The 17477-nt window shown below is 48.3% G+C and overlaps 2 protein-coding genes across 3 annotated transcripts in view; one reads left to right on the top strand and one right to left on the bottom strand.

Moving 5' to 3' along the window:
- Window positions 1-5167, top strand: part of CYP7B1 (cytochrome P450 family 7 subfamily B member 1) — a 36526-nt gene extending 31359 nt beyond the window's left edge. For both annotated transcript variants that reach the window (XM_082280473.1, XM_082280474.1), the window contains exon 6: window positions 922-5167. In XM_082280473.1, the coding sequence (XP_082136599.1) occupies window positions 922-1218 (297 nt within the window). In that variant the 3' untranslated portion in view covers window positions 1219-5167. The remainder of the gene's footprint in view (window positions 1-921) is intronic.
- A 6316-nt stretch (window positions 5168-11483) lies between these two features.
- Window positions 11484-13752, bottom strand: BHLHE22 (basic helix-loop-helix family member e22). The gene has a single exon (XM_082277094.1). It carries the CDS (start codon window positions 13734-13736, stop codon window positions 12837-12839), a length of 900 nt encoding a protein of 299 aa, XP_082133220.1. The 5' UTR covers window positions 13737-13752; the 3' UTR covers window positions 11484-12836.
- Between the last annotated feature and the right edge of the window lie 3725 nt (window positions 13753-17477).

Below are 17477 nucleotides of genomic sequence, written 5' to 3'. Positions count from 1 at the left end.
TGCTATAGCAGATGTATGCAAAGCAGGACAAATGCTAATGAGTGACCATAAGCAAGAAGTGCTTGTCATTTTTATTCAAAGCATGCAGGAGGGTTTTGTAAGTGGTTAATTTGCCATTGACTGAGTGAGGATGCCAGATCTCCTCCATTCAAAAACACAAATTATCTCTAAACAGGGATCCTGCTACTCAAAAATAGTTAGAAATATGTTCAATTTATGGAATGTAGGTTACAAGTGTGAACTCAAGCCTTACTTGAAAGCACCCTCTTTATAATGGTCAGTCACTGGCAGTTGTCCTGCTTTTTTCCCAGCTTCTAGAGCAAAATATTTGAAGGTAAGATGTGGCAAATTAAGCAGCAACCATCTCCAACTGAAAGGAAAATTGACTGCAAAGCACTGGAGTTTTCAAACAATCTGCACCATTCGGTGCAAGAGAAGGGTGGATTTTGCTCTAGCTTGCAGGAGCAAAATTGGTGCAATGCATTAATTTATTCATAGGCATTTGCAGAATTTAGCAGATTATCCTTATTCATGATGTATGTATCACACTGAGTGCGTATGATGCTTTACAAGAAAATTGTCCTTCCACTAAGGTTCATTGTCCCTGCTGCAAAGCGGTCAAAATCTAATTACAATCAATATAGGCCAGACACTCGCTGGATGAGATGTGGAAGTTGAAGGAGCTTGATGTAAAAGGACTAAGCTAAATAAGTGGATTTAAAGAGTGTTCTTTGCAGGCAAGATAATGTGAGTTAATGAAACTTGAGGGAACCAACTAAAAAGAAGAAGCTGTCAGCTCCTTGTCTTCGTCTTTATCTTATTTTCTGGGTTTCAGGCGTGTTACCATTGTGCAAAGAAAGCAGCTCATGTAACTGCCTTGTTACATATCATGCTGTCTCTCTCTTTCTCTTTCATTTTCAGGAGTATAAGTTCGATCGATACATAGAGAATGGCAAGAAGAAAACCACATTCTACAAGGCAGGAAGAAAACTGAAGTATTTCCTAATGCCCTTTGGCTCTGGGATCAGCATGTGTCCAGGGAGGTTCCTCGCAATGAATGAGATGAAGATGTTTCTTTTCATACTATTGTCTCATTTTGATGTAGAACTAGCAGAAAACAAATCTGTCAGACTTGATAACAGTCGCATGGGCCTTGGTATCCTCCTGCCAGACGTTGATATTGCCTTTCGTTACAAGCTAAGGTCCTTAAGAAATTGAGCAGCTGCTTTTATGCCTTCCACTAATCTCCATGTTTGCTCTGTTTCATCACTCAGCTTTATATTTTTGGAAACATTTGCTTTTCCCTCTCTGCTTTTACCTCCTTCCTCTTTGTTTCTAAGGAGAAAAGCCATTGGGCTGGAGGTAGAGACCAGATGCAAGGATGTGCAACCTCAATTTGTCCTGCCTGAGTTGTGAGAAGTGAGGTGACATGACAAGAGTCTGGCCAAGTAAATAGCCCAGCATCTCTACAAGGTGCATCCCCCCATGCTCTTGGCGGTGAGATGAGAAGGATTTAGAGGAAGGATGAATCCAGGCCACTTGCATGGGAAATGGGCTCAGCAGCCCTCTGTCACAGGGTTAGATTGGGAGGTCCCATACACCCATCATCTAGAGGAATATCAGCATCTGCTCATAGAAGCATAATAACAAGAAAGGGGGAGCTTATTTCTAGATGATGAAAGAATTTCTAGTTATAATTATCCTAACTTTATATTTACTTTATTTCTTTAATGGTCTTGAGAGTCTTAGCCTTCTATTTGGGAGAGGTGATGGAAGTTGTGTGGGGTGGTGGAGGATGATTTGCAAGAATGTCTTACTGACAACACATTTCTAACTTCAGGTTTATGTGCTGAGGGTGAATGCTTTGCTTTCTTGCTCCTTTTTTTTTTTTTCGTGCAGTGCAAAAAAAATAAAATATGTGATTTCTTTCCTGCAATCATTTAAAGTCAGAAGGGGAGTTCTGTTGATTTTAATAGGCTCTCAATCAAGCCTAAATTATCTATTTTGGCTTTTGAGCACCCCCCCCCCCCCAAAGAAGCACATTGTTCAGGGAGAAAATATACAAGCCTGTTTGAAATTATTTTATCACCTCAAAAATTAGCTTCTCTTTCTCTCACTGTTTTTCAGTAACATGTTCGTGCATTTATTTTGACCGTTTCTTATATTTCTTCATTTCTCCAAAAAGGCAAAAAGGAAGAGGGTTTCAAGGGCAAGTGTGGTATCTAAAACTGCTTTTTGATGTTGTTTTACTTTGCCCACGTTATGCATAGGCAGAGTAGTGTGACCTGTGTTTGGAAACAGAATTGTCCATCTGCAAACTGGAAAATAGGCTCTTCCCTGGGGCCAAAATCTGAGCAAGTGAAAACCCTGGGCAGCCACAGAAGTTTATACTGGCTGCCCAGCCTGCTTCACTGGGTGCCCAGCTCTTGTTTGGAAAATAATTTCCTAGTGCACAAGATCTGAGATTTTAGACCCTGTCTCTCTTCCCAGCCGTCACTTCAGAGACTGATGAGGGTTCCCGTGCCTGTCCAGTCTCAATTTGCCAAGATGATAATTGTGATGGGAGAATAGCCATGTCTGTGGGCCTTGCCTTGTGTTCCTAAAAAACGTCTCTCTTTGGGATGTGCCAGAGTAAGTCTTCCAAAATCAGAAATTCTACTCATCTGTAGAGCACTTGATGGCCTATGGATGAAAACTACTACCTACATATTAAGAATTATTTATTCAGTTCAGTTATTTGTGTAAAGCATATACCCTAAATAAGCACCAGCATCAGTAGAAAGGCTTTCGGAGATTGGCACAGCCACCTTCCAAATCCTCCAAGAAGAAAATTTTGATTTTGTGGGATATACTGGAGAAACATTTTCTCTTCATATATAGTATTGATAATGTCTACAAATTTGGAGTACACTTACGTTAAATGGGCTTTGCAGTTGATTAAATGTTTTAACTTTACTTCAACATTTAATCAGCAGCAAAAGCTGATTACTGCTTTGTGCCGCAGAATAAAATTGGTTTTTATGGAGACATTCTTGTAGTCAGGTTACTTACTCCTGTAGTTACTCTGTAGAAGTACTCAGCTGTAGCTCACAATCCAGTTTGGACATTAGAGCCTGGTTTATTGAGAGGGGGAATGTTGATATCATTACACTGTTAACTGTATTCCATTATTGCTTAAATGTAAGCTGTAAAATGTCTCATACCACAATTATGATGAATCCTTCTTTGGCATCCAACTTTAAAACAAACCTGAAGCAACTGTGAAAATAACAGTGGGTATTTGTTTTAAACAGAAGCCTCTTTTTTATAATTGTATTCTATTTATAGGATTTTGAATTAGAGTGTCACTGGCTGCTGCAGAATTTGATAGGGCATAATAGGACTGTGCCAAAAGTACATGCAAATCATTAGTAGTTTCAGATTAATTGCTGATCAATTTGTATAGTATTTTTCTGAAATTAAAAAAAGAACTAGATTGTCTCCAAAGTAGCAAATTAAATCTGTAGGGTATGCTCAACTGAAAAAAAAGAAAATGGTCAGAAACTTTCCCAGGAGTTGCAGGAAACCTCTATGAAGGCACTTGGAGGCCTTGCATCAGAGTTAGAGAGCACCACACAAGAGGCCAGCATTCTGCTAGGATAAAAGTTGCTTGCTGGTTTTGCTCAGGAATCAAAATAATCAAACGCAAAGCAGGATCTGTCCAGCCTGGCCTGGAATTGTGTCCCTGGTAACCCATACTCCTGGTAGATTAGTTTTGCTGGTATGCAATGCATCACTACATTGGCATACCTCGGCTGCAGAGGAAGTAAACCTCACCCCCATGTAAAGTCATGAGAGCTGGAGCAGGACAGAGGAGAGGTTAAGCCCTTCTGGTCTGTGCATTCAGCAGCTGAGGAGGTGACATATTGAGAGCCAGCAGCTGGTCTGAGCAGGAGTGACTCCGTCTCCTGGATCAGGATTGAAAGGACCCTGGTGTTGGTATTCCTGGTCAATAAGCTGAGACAGCACAACACGGTAAGGGTGCATCATCCCCAAAAGTCCCAGCTGAGCCAAGCTGGCTGCAGGGTGCTGTGCCAAGAAGAGCATGTTTCATTACATAGGGCACAACACCGTTTTTGATGATCTCTGCTGCAGGACCCAGGAGTGTGCAGCTCTGAGTGTCTGTCACTGGAGCACGAAGAGGCAAAATCATCTAAGCAGAAACAGCAGTGCTGTTTACAAGCATTCAGGTGCTGGTGGGGCTGCAGGGCAGGGCAGGGGGAGGCAGTCAGACCTGTGCTTCCCTCTCCCACCTCTCCATTTCTGCAGGGGGGTCTGCCCTGCCAGCCCAGCGGTGTCTGCTGGGGGCATCCACAGGGCTGGCCAGGGGCAAGATGAGGCAGGAGGAGTACAGAGCTACCCCCTGATTTCTCTGCTGTTCCTCGATGAAATGGTGCACTAACCCATCAGTTTGAGATGTGACTTGGCTGGTCACTACTAGCCTCTGACTGTAAGTTATTGATATCTATGGCTGTATCAATAGCATCTTCTGCTATTAAAAAAAAAATATATATAAGCACCTTTTTTCCTCATAAAAAAAATAGGTTTCAGTCAATATGGCCCATTATAGCACCCAAGAAGAAAGTTAATTTATCATGAACTAATGTGAATGCTAAAATGTAGTTTTTAATTACTATTCTTATTTTAATTTACAGATCGTATGTTCTCCATTTTCATGCCGATGCTTAGTACTGCTAGATGCTATTGTAAACTTTTTAAATGTTCCATTATTTAGGAAAGCATCTAGTATATGTTTACCTGTTTGCGAATTAGATTTTCGTATCTTTGTCAATATGTCCTAATGTAATAATATAACCATGGTAAGACTTGTTCTTTAGTTTATGCTTTGAAGCTAGCTGCATGTCACTACTTTTGGCACTGCTATTTTTATGTATAATTCCTGGTGTGTGAATTTCTCTTGTAGAATTATACACGATCTTTTATTTTGTCATTATTGAACTTTCTGTCGTTTGAGAGATTGTGAAGTGCTCTTAATTGTGCAAACTGACAATTTGTATATAGATGAACAACAGCTAGGTTCTGCTTTAACAGTTAATATCCAGGGTTCAGGCTCCTAGATCCACTAAGGTACTTCTAAGCAAGAAAATCAAAATGTCATTATTTTAGTAATCTAACATCTTAAGGGAATTTTGTATTTCAAGGACACAATAAAAAGGAATATATCTATTTTAATATTGAATGATTGTCCATGGTATTTTTTCCAGCTTATGTTTATACTTCTCTCACAGATTCATAACTATTGCTTTATTTTTTTAATTATTATTTCAACATACTGCATTTTTCTATTACTTGATCTTGACAGATATTTCTGTAATAAAAAAAATAAAAAACCCATTTAAATTCAGCAGTGGAATGCAGAAAGTCCTCTGAATATTGGAAATGATCATGTCTTTTTTACCACAGGCCCCCCCCCCCCATGAAACATAAGCCAGTTCTCATCAGATGAGGTAAAAAAGTGGTGTTTCTGACATTCTTAGAACATTATTCAGAATTAGTATAAAGATCTGCAGTCCACTAGTGATTCCTAAGTACAGCTCCTAAGCTTTTGCTTTTGCAAACCTCCATGTAGTACAAGATGTAGTACCTAGTGTAAAATATTCTGTCTTCACAGATCATTCATTTTAAAGGGGGATATGAATGAAATTGTTACAATACACAGCACTGCACCAGCAAAGCACAACTTGGATTTTCTAGGTATCACTGTAGCTGTTGAGTTCTACAAGTAGATATTTAATATGAAGGTTGTACCCTAAAGACATCGGTGTTTCTCCATTCCTTCACGCAGAAATGCTTGTCAGGTACGTCTGCGAGGGTTATTGAAGATACTTCCTAGAGAAGACAGACCTGCAGCATTTTCTGGATTTGATAAATATGTGTGTAGCTGTGCAATTGTTTTAACTCCAGGCTATATTAGAAGTTACTGAAATTATAAATTAAAAAGTGGCATTGTTTGAGATTTCTTGAAGGACACTTTTCTGAGTGAGCTTGCCATAATGGTCTGAAAGATAGCTTGAAAGGAAGGAATTAGTAAGACCCCCTAACACTGTATTTTATTTAGTATTTGATGCCAGCTACTCTCTTGATCTTACTTGTATAGCTCTGTATTTTAAAACTGTTCAAGGTAGCAATTTATGAATATGCTTAACTCACATGAATAGAGCTATTCTAACTTCCAGACCAGAGAAAGTGAAGTAATTTTCCTGTCTACTATCTAAACCAGCCTATGTTCCCTGGCTAGTCATGTCCCCATACCCACAATATATCAGAAAAATGATCTCACTACAAAAACACACCTTAAAGCTATGCTTATGAAAGTATAGTGATCCTTAAGTTATTGTCTATGTTTATAATTAACAATGAATATGAAGAAATGGTTGCTGCATATATAAAAGTGTATTTTTAAAAGTAGACAGTGTTCCATTTTAAATTGAAAGCAAGGAAGCTGTAGTGGGATCTTGGTCATCATATAAACCAGTACTGTGTTTATTCTATGCATCAGGTTTTCCTGGGATCTCGTGTACTGAAGTTGTAAGAGTACATCATTTGTAATAGTAGAAATGTGCTTGTCTTCAAAACTATTCACACCAAAATAAATAATCAAAAGAAGCCTAAGCTTCAGCTGTTCTTACTAGAAGCCTTGCAGGATTCTATCTTCAGAGATTTGTTAAACCGATTTTGACACTAATGTGTTGGTTTATTTTACTCTTCCTCAAAACCAGCAGCTATGACTACAGAAAAGTTGAATAAAAATCTAAGTTCTGGCTACAGGGAGAGTAAAAGTCAGTAAGCAAACACCCTGTGATGACTTTTGACAGTGACTTCTTCCCCATCAGCTCATCTTTCCAACTACCTCTTTCTTCCAAACAGTTTAGTCACTCGCTAACCTCCTACAGGCAGCGAGTCTTTTCCTGTCTAATTTCCATCTTGTGAGCAAATGAATCGCCTCTCTTCACAACGTATCTTTCAGTTGCCTTTTTAAAATGAGTTCTTTACTGCAGCCTCTTGCAAAACCGGATTCGCAGGTGGCTGCAGCTGGGAGAAGTGCCGCCTCGCTAAAGCTTTGAACCTGAAAAGCGGATGCGCGTTAGTTGAGCTCATGCCGAAGCACCGGGGGATGCTGCCGTTCCGGGATGGCTCCTCTCCGGGATGCCCCCGGCCCGCGGCGGTGGCAGGGACCCGCACCCTCGCCCGCCCGCTGCCCGCCGGGCTCCCGGCGCCGGCTTGCGCTCCCTGCCTTCCCACCTTGCCCGGCCCGCGACAAAAATCAGGGGAGAGGGGGGTGGGGAAAGACTCCTGCAGCCCCTTCCTGAAAGCATCACGAGCTTCCAGGGATGCTGCAGTGGGACAAGGGGACGGGACCCCCGAGGAGGTTCCATGGGAAACGGTCTGGGTGTTCGGTGAGTTTGGAGGGCTTCGGCTGGTGGAGAGGAGTTTTACTCTGGAAAGGCGATTGTTTTTCCCTAATCCTCAATTAGGAAGATTTAAAAATAGTATTAAAGGGGCAATCTGTTCTGCAACTTCTCGGAAGAAATAATTGTTGATTTAGATAAGCACTGATCCCTTCAGTGTTTGATGAAGACGTTAATTTATGGCTGTCTAGCAGTTTATGGCTGTCATTAGATTTTCAGCTTTGTCTCTCTTCGAAATGTATCTTTATTTTTTTATTTTAATCCGAGACAATTATGTAAGAAAACGGTTATGTTTGATCTAAAATACATCATTTTCCTATAGCATTTCAAATTATTCACAGATCATAGTTCTTATATGTGCATATATGAATTTAAAAATACAGCAGTAAAGTGCTTGAAACAGACCATAAATTTGCTTCCTCTTTTATTACACGTCTCTGAATCAGGTTGAGAGGACAAGGGCAACTAGGGGCTTGGGGAAGGATTTAACCCTTCCCGAGGCTGGAGAACCAGCCGAACCAGACCAAATTCCCCTCCGGAGCGCTTCGGGGGCGGGTGTGGGCGGGCTGGGTGACACCGAGCTGATGAGTGACCACGGGGAAACTGGGCTGGCTGCAGCTCTGTGCTCATTTAGCAGATGTCCCTTCTGCGACGTCGTCGCCTGCTAGGAGCCCGCGAGTGGGGCTGGGGGCCGGGGCAGCCAAGCCGGCGCCCGCTCCCGGCAGCGGCTCCCGCCTTCGCCCCTGCCCCGGCGGGATGGCAGGGTAGGAGCGGGCACCATCGGCTTAACCCCTGCGGCGCCTGCCTAAGCCATGCGCAACACTTCAGGGAGAACCTGCCCTACGCCCTCCATGGGCTCCGCCAGTGCCGGAGCCTTCCCAGGCGGGGGCCGGGCCCCGAGGGGCAGCAGCGACCCCGCGGAGCGGGCGGGCGGCGGGGCCGGGGCCGGCGCGGAGCCCAGAGCGACTTCCTCAAACTTTTGTCCCGCTCCGCAAGGAGCTTTTCTGCCGTTTGCTTAGAGCCTCAGGATCCCTCTGGCCTGTAGGCAGGGGCGATACGATCACAGTTACAAATGATCCTGGAGAGAGTCGCGGAGTCCCGGTTCGTTTGTTTTACCCCCCAATAGCCTCCCTCCGCCGCCGCCACCACCACCACCACCAAGAAAAAAAAAAAAGGTGTTAATTGCTGTAAAGTTTCCGAGCACGTGGATAATTTACTTTGACTGCTGCGGTTTAATTAAAAGCAAACTTATTTATGTTTCTGATGTTTATATTACGCGATTTAATTACGTTTAGAGGCAGCGTCGCACTTTTTTTTCCCCCTTCCACCCTAAATCACATTTTCATTAAAGGTTTTAATAAGAAAACTCACTTGACCACTATTCATTATCTAGTCCCCTCCATGCACACAAGTTCACTTACCCATTCATTTATTCACTTACTCATTCCAGCAGATCCGCTGCAACTGCTGCTAGCAGGGATGTGAACACTCATAATTATTTGTCAAAGTCTGGAAAGTGTATTATCCCTTCTTCTAGTGGTAATTAGTTACCATAGCATCTAATACGTAAATGTGCCCAGAGCACACCATTAACAGTTAAGCGGAGGATTCAATTTAACACATGATTATATCTTTCATAAGTCATTACATTAGGAAAGCCAATGTCACTCATGCTGGGACAATCTCAGGCTCCGAGCCGGGGTAAGGGGCCGGGGAAGGGAGCCGGACTGGGCGGCGGGGGCAGAGGGAGCTCCGGATGAGGCTGAGGGAGATCCCGGTTCGGCGGGGCAGTTGTGAACGGGGAAGAAGCTCTTTTGAAAGGGTACATGTTCATTTCTGGCTAAGTCATCTGTCAAGCTTTAAGGGGGGGCGGGGGAGCCTCTCTCCTCCCCCCAGCCCGGCACACATTACGCTTGCATTGGCAAGACCTGCTCAGGGACTGGCCCAGTGGCTTCGCGCCGTTTCCCAGGGAGGATGCTCGGTGCAGCGCGACAGGGGAGTGGTAGCACCTCTACCCGGCACGGACCCCTCGCCCCGCTACGAAGCAAGAGAAGAGGAAGCAAGAGAGCCCTAAATCGGGCGGCAGCGGTAGCCACGGGTGACAAAGATTTTCATTCCGCTGTCCCGTCGCTCCGAAGCAGAGGCAGGCGAGAGAGCGGTGAACGGAGAAACCGCTCCGTGTGCCATAGAGGGCGGCGGCCGCCCTCGCTCCCCAGAGCTGGCGGGGAGCATTCCAGGCCCGGCCGCAACATTTCGGACCCTGCCCAGGGGAGCAGCGTGGCAGGGCGTGGGCCTCCTCCAGCCCCTTGCCTTCCCCAACCTTAGGTACCGGTCGCTCCAGGAGTTTGCTGGGACATGGCTCGTCTTCCCCCGCCCCACGGCCGGGTAAAGCCGAGCAGCGCCCGCTCCTTCCAAGGGAACCTCTCCGGGAAGGAAGCCCGCTCGGTAGCCAGAGACATTAAGCGGTAAATATTGCAGCCAATGTGTCCTGCGATGTTAAATGCACGAACACACACTCACACGGACACACATACGCACACACACAGGCACGCACCACGCCAAGCTGGTGGCGGTGGTTAATTCCTAATCAGAATGATGGACAGCAGAGACAGAACAATACAAACTAATGGCTGTGTTGCTGATCACTTTACCCCTTGATTAAAGACACCCAATTATGGCGCAGAACAGTGTCGTAATTATGTTCCTTAATCACATCCAGGAGGTTTAATTGCCTTAACGATGTGTTTCATTAAATGAATTTAGGTATTATAGTCGACAGTTTTCATACACAGTTGTTTTCAAATTAACATAATATTAGACATCGTCATGGAAATTGTTTTAATAATCATAATTAGACGCACCCAGCCTTTGTCTAGTAAATGCTGAGAGACGCTTCTCCTTGCGCCTGGGGGCTGATCTGCCCACCCTCTCTGGGCTGCCTTCCCACAGCTCCGTGGCACTTTACAGTTATGTTTCCTGAAAAGTTACAGGTTCTGATTAATCTTTTTTGATGGGAAGTGGAGCAGAAAATATTTATCCCCTTCCCCCGCCCGTGGTGTTGCCGTTGGGAGAGGCGGCTCCGCGGACACCCGGAGCCGGCCCGGGCCGCCCGAGGGGAGGGGGGAGCCGCAGGACCGGGACCCCTGGCCCGGGCTTAGCGCCGGGCAGGCAGCTTGTGGGGGGCCGCCTGCTCCCCCTGCCCTCGGGTTTGGGGCAGGGCGGAGGGTCCACGAGGGGAGGGGCGGCTCCAGAACTCGGGGGGTAGGGAGGAGGGGGGGCGGTCCTGCAGCTTACCCCGGGGCGCCTGCAGCCCCACGGCTCGAGGCGGGCGTGGAGCCGCTGGACGGGCGGGCAGGGCCCGGCGCTGCCCCACGGCTGCCCCGCAGCGCCGGGAGCCGCCTGCCACGGGAGCGGGAGGAACGCAGCGCGGGAGGAACTCTCGCCACCCGGCCTGGGACACGCGGAGCCGGGAGTGGGGTGACGGGGAGGGTACTGGGGCGCACTCAGAGCAAGGCAAAGGAGGCAAAGAAAACTACCCACCCCCACCATCCACCTCCTTAAATCTGGATAGATATGCTTAACAAAGCACAGCACAATACAAGCGTTTGTTCAAAATATTTTAATAAAGATTCTTTCCGACATAGATACACATACAAACGATCGTACATTGCTGTCATAATCTGATTGACCTATTTAATATATATCACTCTTTACACATCCGTGACCTGCCAACAGATCCATCATGGCTCCTATTTTGCCATCCAACCTGACAGTCCGAATTTGTATTATCTGCAAGTAGTGGAAAATAGCAGGACTCGTTTTTTGAAAAAAAAAAAAAAAAAAAAGAAAATAATAATAAAAAAATCTTGATTTACAAATGGCAGAGAGACAGCCACCCAGCCATGCAAACTCAAACTGAAGGCTCACTTTGGGTAAATAGCTACTTCTTGCTTTTCATCTCTCATTTTTCTTTCAAAAAAAAAAAAACCAACAAAAAACCAAAAAAACCCCAAAACCTCAAACCAAAAACCCACCTCCCACATCCCCTGAAAAAGGAAGAGAAGAATTCCGCGCGTCTGTAAATCAGCCTAAAGTATTTTAAAGTATTTCAACTTAAATAATCATCCACAGTCAGAATAATTTACATACACATTAAAAGCGGTTTAAATTATACCTTTGAAAACACAGCGCCTGGGAAAACATTGGCTTGGCAAGTGTTCTTGTAGCAGCTATTGCTCTGTTGCCTTGTAAAAGTAAATAGTTATTACCTGTTATAATGCAAAGAATACCCTTTCAAAAATCAGTTGGTTGAGCAATTAAGAATACACTTTTCCTGTAATTTTTGGACTGAAGCAATTTATTAAAGCTCAATTTAAATACAGGGATGATGCAACTTAAAATCCAGATGACCTTTCATAAACCTAAGCAGCTCGGATACATCAACATTTCTGGTTATATGTTGTTGGCAAATTAATGTTTTAAACACTTGGCACACAGTTTAAGTTAATCCATAAACAGAATTTTAGAAGCATTTAAAGTAACTGCACATAAGACCCATGACCTCAACACATGATAAATATTGTTGGCGTGGAAGGGTCATTTTAAAGAATAACAAATAAATAGCATGTCTTGTTTATACATCATTGCAAAGTGGAAAGAAACAAGGTGCACATAAATATTTCTTTTAAAAATGCGATACTTTCAGCCACACGGAGTAAGGGTTTTGATCGGTTTTTTTTTCTTTTTTCTTTTTTTAGCTCTCTCTTTTTTTTTTTTTTTAAATCACTCTCACCAAACTTTGCGCATTTTCACAGGATCAAAGTTTAGAGACCATAAAAAATACAAAGTCTTCCATAGCAATGGTCCAGTCTCTTTGTTTCTGCGAGTCACTTAAATAATAAGTTTACACTTCAAGTTTGTTTCCTGGCTCAGAATAATAATAATAATACTGCTAATAATAATTAATTAAAAAAAAAAAAATCTATGTTCAAGTGCCCTCTCTGATTTGTCCCCGGCGATAGCCCCGGCTCCCAGCCCGGCCTGCTATTTCCCGGCCTCTCCTTTGTCCGGACGCGCAGCGAGCCCCCCCGGCCCCCCCCCGGGCCGGGCCTTCCTTCCTCCCCGCGGCACCCCCGGCCCCTCGCCCCGTCCCCGCCGCCGCACGCACGCTGGCTCCCGTCGCCGTCTCGTCTCGGCGGCACCCGAGGAGAAGAGCGAGGCGAGGCGAGTCCGGGCGGAGGGCGGCGGGGGCCGGGCAGCGGTCAGTCCCTCCGCCGCCTCCGCGCCCCCCGGCCCGGGACCGGACCGCCGGCTGTCGCCGCTCCCCGGGGCCACGGCGGCGGCGGGGGGCGGCCACGGCGGCGGCGCTTAAGGCTTCTCCGTGCACTGTTTGCAGAGGCTGGAGGAGACGCTGTTGAAGATGGCACATTTCTCCGGGCAGGAGGTGGCGGGGGGCAGCCCGGCGCTGAAGGGGTAACCGGCCGCCTGCTCGTAGGCGCCGAGGGCGGGGTGCAGCGCCGCCGCCGCTGCAGCCGCCGCCGCGGCGGAGCTGGGCAGGGAGGCGGCCGAGATGGCCTGGCCCTGGTTGAGATAAGCCACCAGGCGCCGCATCTCCTCCAGGGCCTGCGCCTGCATCAGGATGTAGTTCTTGGCCAGGAGGAGCGTGGCGATCTTGGAGAGCTTCCGCACCGAGGGACTGTGCGCGTAGGGGATGACCGCCCGCAGCTCGTCCAGCGCGTCGTTCAGGTCGTGCATCCGCCGCCGCTCCCGCGCGTTGATGTTGAGCCGCAGCGCCTTCTGCTCCTTGGACTTCTTGCTGCCGCCGTGCCCGTGGCTGTTGGAGCAGCTGCCCTCGGCCGCCTTCAGCCCCCCGCCCCCCCCTCCGCCGCCGCCCGCCGCCGGCGAGGCGACGCGCGGGTCCCCCCCGGCGCCGCGCAGCACCAGCTCGCAGCGGCCGTCGCTGTCGTCGTCGGGGCTCTGCTCGCCGCCGCTGCTCTCGGCCACCGAGCTGCGGCTGGCGCTCTCGCCGTACTTGACGCAGACGGAACCCGGCGGCAGCGCCAGCGGGTCGCCGCCGACTCCGGGCTGCAGCAGCGCCTCGGGCTCCGACGCCTCGTAGCAGGCGAGCGGCGAGGGCTGGCGGTCGCGGGGGTGGGAGAGGTCGAGCCCCGGGGGCGAGCGGAAGGCGGACTCCATGCGCTTGGCCGAGGCGGCGAGGCTCTTGTGGAAGAGGTCCTCTTCTGCGGGCAGCCCCAGCGCCCGCTCCATCGGCGCCCCGCTCGCCTCCGCCTCCTCCGCCCCCCTCAGCTCCCGGCCCGCTCCTCCAAGGCTCCGCGCCGCGGCGGGCGGCTCCCCGGCGTCCCGCTGGCAGAAATCGTTCCCCGGCTCCCGCCGGGGCTGCGCCGTGCCCGGCGCCGCGGCTGCCCCTTCTCTGGCTCCGGCGGCGGCTCGGACTGCGGCTCCGGCTGCGGCTCCGGCTGTGGCTCCGGCGCGGGCGGCGGCTCCGGCGGCGGCTGTGGCTCGGGCTGTGGCTGTGGCTCCGGCTGCGGCTCCGGCTCGCCCTCAGCAGGCGCCGCGCTGGGGCATTGTGCGCTGCCAGTGGAGCCGCTTCCACCGTTTATCTTGCTTGGATTCACCTTCAAGAGATTTCCGGACCCATCAACCAGCAGCCGCCGCAGACGGGGGAGTCTTTTACATCATTATCTCTGAGAGTAGGTTATTATGAAGAAGACTCGCCTGTTGGGACAGAGCTTTCTACCCAATCAGGTTAACGTTTTAATTAATAGGATTAAAACGGTAACAAACAATCCCAGGCGCTATCTGGCCCTGAGTCTGAATAGTTTCTTTTCCCAGGTCTGAAGACAGGCAGCAGCTAGAGCTTTATAAGAGGCGCCTGCTCCATTATTCTCCCTGCCATCTGTATACACAGCTTAACGCATATGTTTGCAAGACGTTGTGTCCTGTTAGTAACCCAACAACTGCCTTTAGCTTGACATGTGTGGCGACTTTCACTCATCAATGAGCACACTAAAAGCCCTACTTAGATCGAAGGATGTTCTTTGCCTCCTTCAGCAAATTACAGCCCTGCACTGCAGAAAAGCCCACTTCAACACTTCTTCTTCCGAGTGCTGCCAGCAGACTTCTGCTAACTTAGCCGTGGAGTCAGGAGTGACACCCTCTCCCCCACCCCAGCCCACCCACCCCCTGCATTTACATTAACTTATAGCTCCCTCCCACCCCCACCCGTCTTCCCGAAAAGCATCGCCTGGGAAAGAAAAAATAAAATTAAAAACCCCCGGAGCAGCCCCAGCCGTCGTGCCCACTCCTGCCCACCGCCAAAGTCCACCTTGCTTCCTTGGGAGGCGGGTGGTCCCCAGTCCTCCCTCTCCCCACCCCCCATCCAACAAACGGAGACCAAACTACGGGGAGGTTCCCCTCCTCCTTCCCTTATTCCTTTTCAAGTAGCAGATTGCTGCTTGCGAGTGATTATCCCCCGTGTCCCTATAAAAAACATAAAGTCCCATCAGTTACCTTGAAAATGAACGGATCTGGAGAGGAGAGAGGGTGGGAAGAGAAAGGGCTAAACCCACCAAACTTTTAAAAATTGATTTTTTATTGTGACTGACCAACTCTTTGCAGGTCCGTGCTCTCCTGCCTCCCTCCAGCGAGCCCGACTCGGCGGGAGCACCCCCGCTCTTCTCCCCAACGCCGGGATGCCGCCGCCGGTGTCAGGGCGAGGCGGCCTCAGCCATCCGGTTACCCCGACCCCCTGCTCCTCTCCCGGGGCTTCTCCTCGGAGCCGGGCACACTTCTCCTCTGCACTCTTCCAAAAGCTGAAGTGGAAACCCGAGGGTCGGTCTGAATTTTGTCCCACTACTCCTCTGATGCTTGAGGCGAGCAGCTCGCTCTCGCCTTTCTGTTAGCACTCAGAGTATTTAGTGGCAGGTTTTCATTCTTATGACATCAGTAAAAACAATATTTCCCAACACTTCCAAATCATTCTTATGTGGCAGGATTACTGAAGGCTATGAAATTTTTTGGTTTCTCTGGTTTCATTAAAAACCTTTTAATTGTGTCTTTCGGAGTTGGCCCCAGGTGTTGGACTCTTTTCATTACATTTTGCTCTAATGTGATGAAATTCTAATTCTCTCCTTACCATATGGTTAAATTTCCCCACTGAGAATTAGTTGAAAAAGGAGAAATAATCTATTAATCTCTGTAATAGATTCACAAATGAGGTTTGCCACAGAACCCGTTTTTGAATGGTAATATCAGAACAGTTGGGTGCCTTGTTTCAGGAAAGAAAGGACCAGGCGACAACAGAAAACGTTTGAATTTTCACCTGGAAAGAATGAAAAGAAGCCAAGCTGCAGATTTCAGAGTAATTGACTGAGATTTCATCAGCGAGGACATGACTACAATACAGACCTTCCTCACCTCGTGTCTCCGGATCAGAGGCGAACATACAAGCCGAGCCCTCCGAAGAGGGAGGGTCTCACCCCCCGCCCCCCAGCCCCATTTGGCTGCTGTGCTTGTCCCTGGTCGCCGTCCAAGCGCACAGTCACCGAGCGCCTCGCTCCCCTCCCCCTTTCCAAGGGAGGGATGTCACCGTTAACCTCTATCATTATTAATCCAAAGGCATTTTAGGTTTATTGTTTTTCAATTAGCAACTTCATTTTCCCCGGGATCATAAACAAAGGGCTTTATATTCGCGACAGGGGTTTGGGTTTTCTTTATTATTATTATTTAATCTGTTTAATATCCAACTTGTAAAACTCGTGTGGTCACTTAAGGATGACGGATACTGTTATTATAATTTGATGGCTAGTGAGAACATTTCATTCCCCTCATTTCTTCCGAAAACAGAGGGCTCCGGCTTGATGTCTCCCGCTGATCTGTGGGTTCACTAGCACTGTCTCCCTTGTTTTTTCTGCAGCTTCGGAGACGATGTACACTGCCTCTCCGCGGGCAGCGGGGCCCCTTGCCCCGGGGCTGCGGCCGCCGCGGTTGCCCCGAGAGGCGAGGGGTGCTGCCAGGCCGCGCCGTCGGGGCGGGGGAACGGGGGCACCGCGGCGACTTCCACGGCAGCCTCCTTTCCTCCTCGGCTGCGTTCGCTTAGATTTGCCCTCTGCGCCTGAAATCTCCCTCTCCGTCTAAGCTTTTTCTGCTCTTCCCTGTCCACCTGTCAGTCTGCATGATCTGCCCCTGGATCTGTTCGTATACTTGCACCTGCTTCAGCCCGTCTTTTCAACCACCTCTCTTTTCCTTTTATTGCTTTTCATTCTTTCCTTCCCCTTTCTTTCTGGGTCTGTCCCCTATTCTTGAGACATGAATGTATCCCTTCATCTTCCTGATGCGCTCATCTGTGACTTGTCGATCTCTAAAGATGCCAACTTTCTTTCAAACTTTACTTTGTGGGAGGTGTGGGAGGGAGCTGGGAGAGCAAAGTGGAGGAGGCTAAAAGAGAGCCCCTCTTGCCTTCCCTGGACCCGCCTGTTGTGATCTACCTCTCCCCACCTCACGAAGAAGTGGCTGTTTAATAGTCTACGGGAACTTTAGTTTGGAAGCAAGCAGAAGAATTTATAGAAGCTTTAAATGCGGCGCTTATAAAAATACCGAGGAATGGTCTTTGAGGTTTATGCACTCGTAAACTTTTGCTGATTGCTTCTGGGAAGTTGTCAGGCATTTAACACTGCGTTTATCTTACAGCGCAATGAAAACACATCTGCCCAGCGTCTCGTTACCTGGTTTAATTGTACCGCAGCCCTCTGCCACCAGCTCCTCCACACTTGGGTCATTATTTCGGGAAATGAGCAGCCCGGAGCCGAGCTGCAGAAGGGCTGAGCCGGCCGCCCCGGAGCATCCCCCAGGCTCCGCTGTGAGCGGCCGGGCACGGGCCGTCCCGGGAGGGGCGGGAGGCAGGGACAGGGGGGCAAGGACGCTGGAAGGTCCCAGGATACAGATGAGAGCAGACAGCACGGCGATTGCTGATTTTCTGTGGCGTCTCTT

Source organism: Coloeus monedula (genome assembly GCF_965178545.1).
Source record: "Coloeus monedula genome assembly, chromosome: 1".
Lineage (NCBI taxonomy): Eukaryota > Metazoa > Chordata > Aves > Passeriformes > Corvidae > Coloeus > Coloeus monedula.
The sequence above is the reverse complement of the archived record's forward strand: the minus strand, read 5'-3'. Positions and strand labels throughout refer to the sequence as shown.

Coding starts and splice junctions, on each gene's coding strand:
- BHLHE22 (XM_082277094.1), bottom strand. CDS start 13,736: ATGGAGCGGGCGCTGGGGCTGCCCGCAGAAGAGGACCTCTTCCACAAG.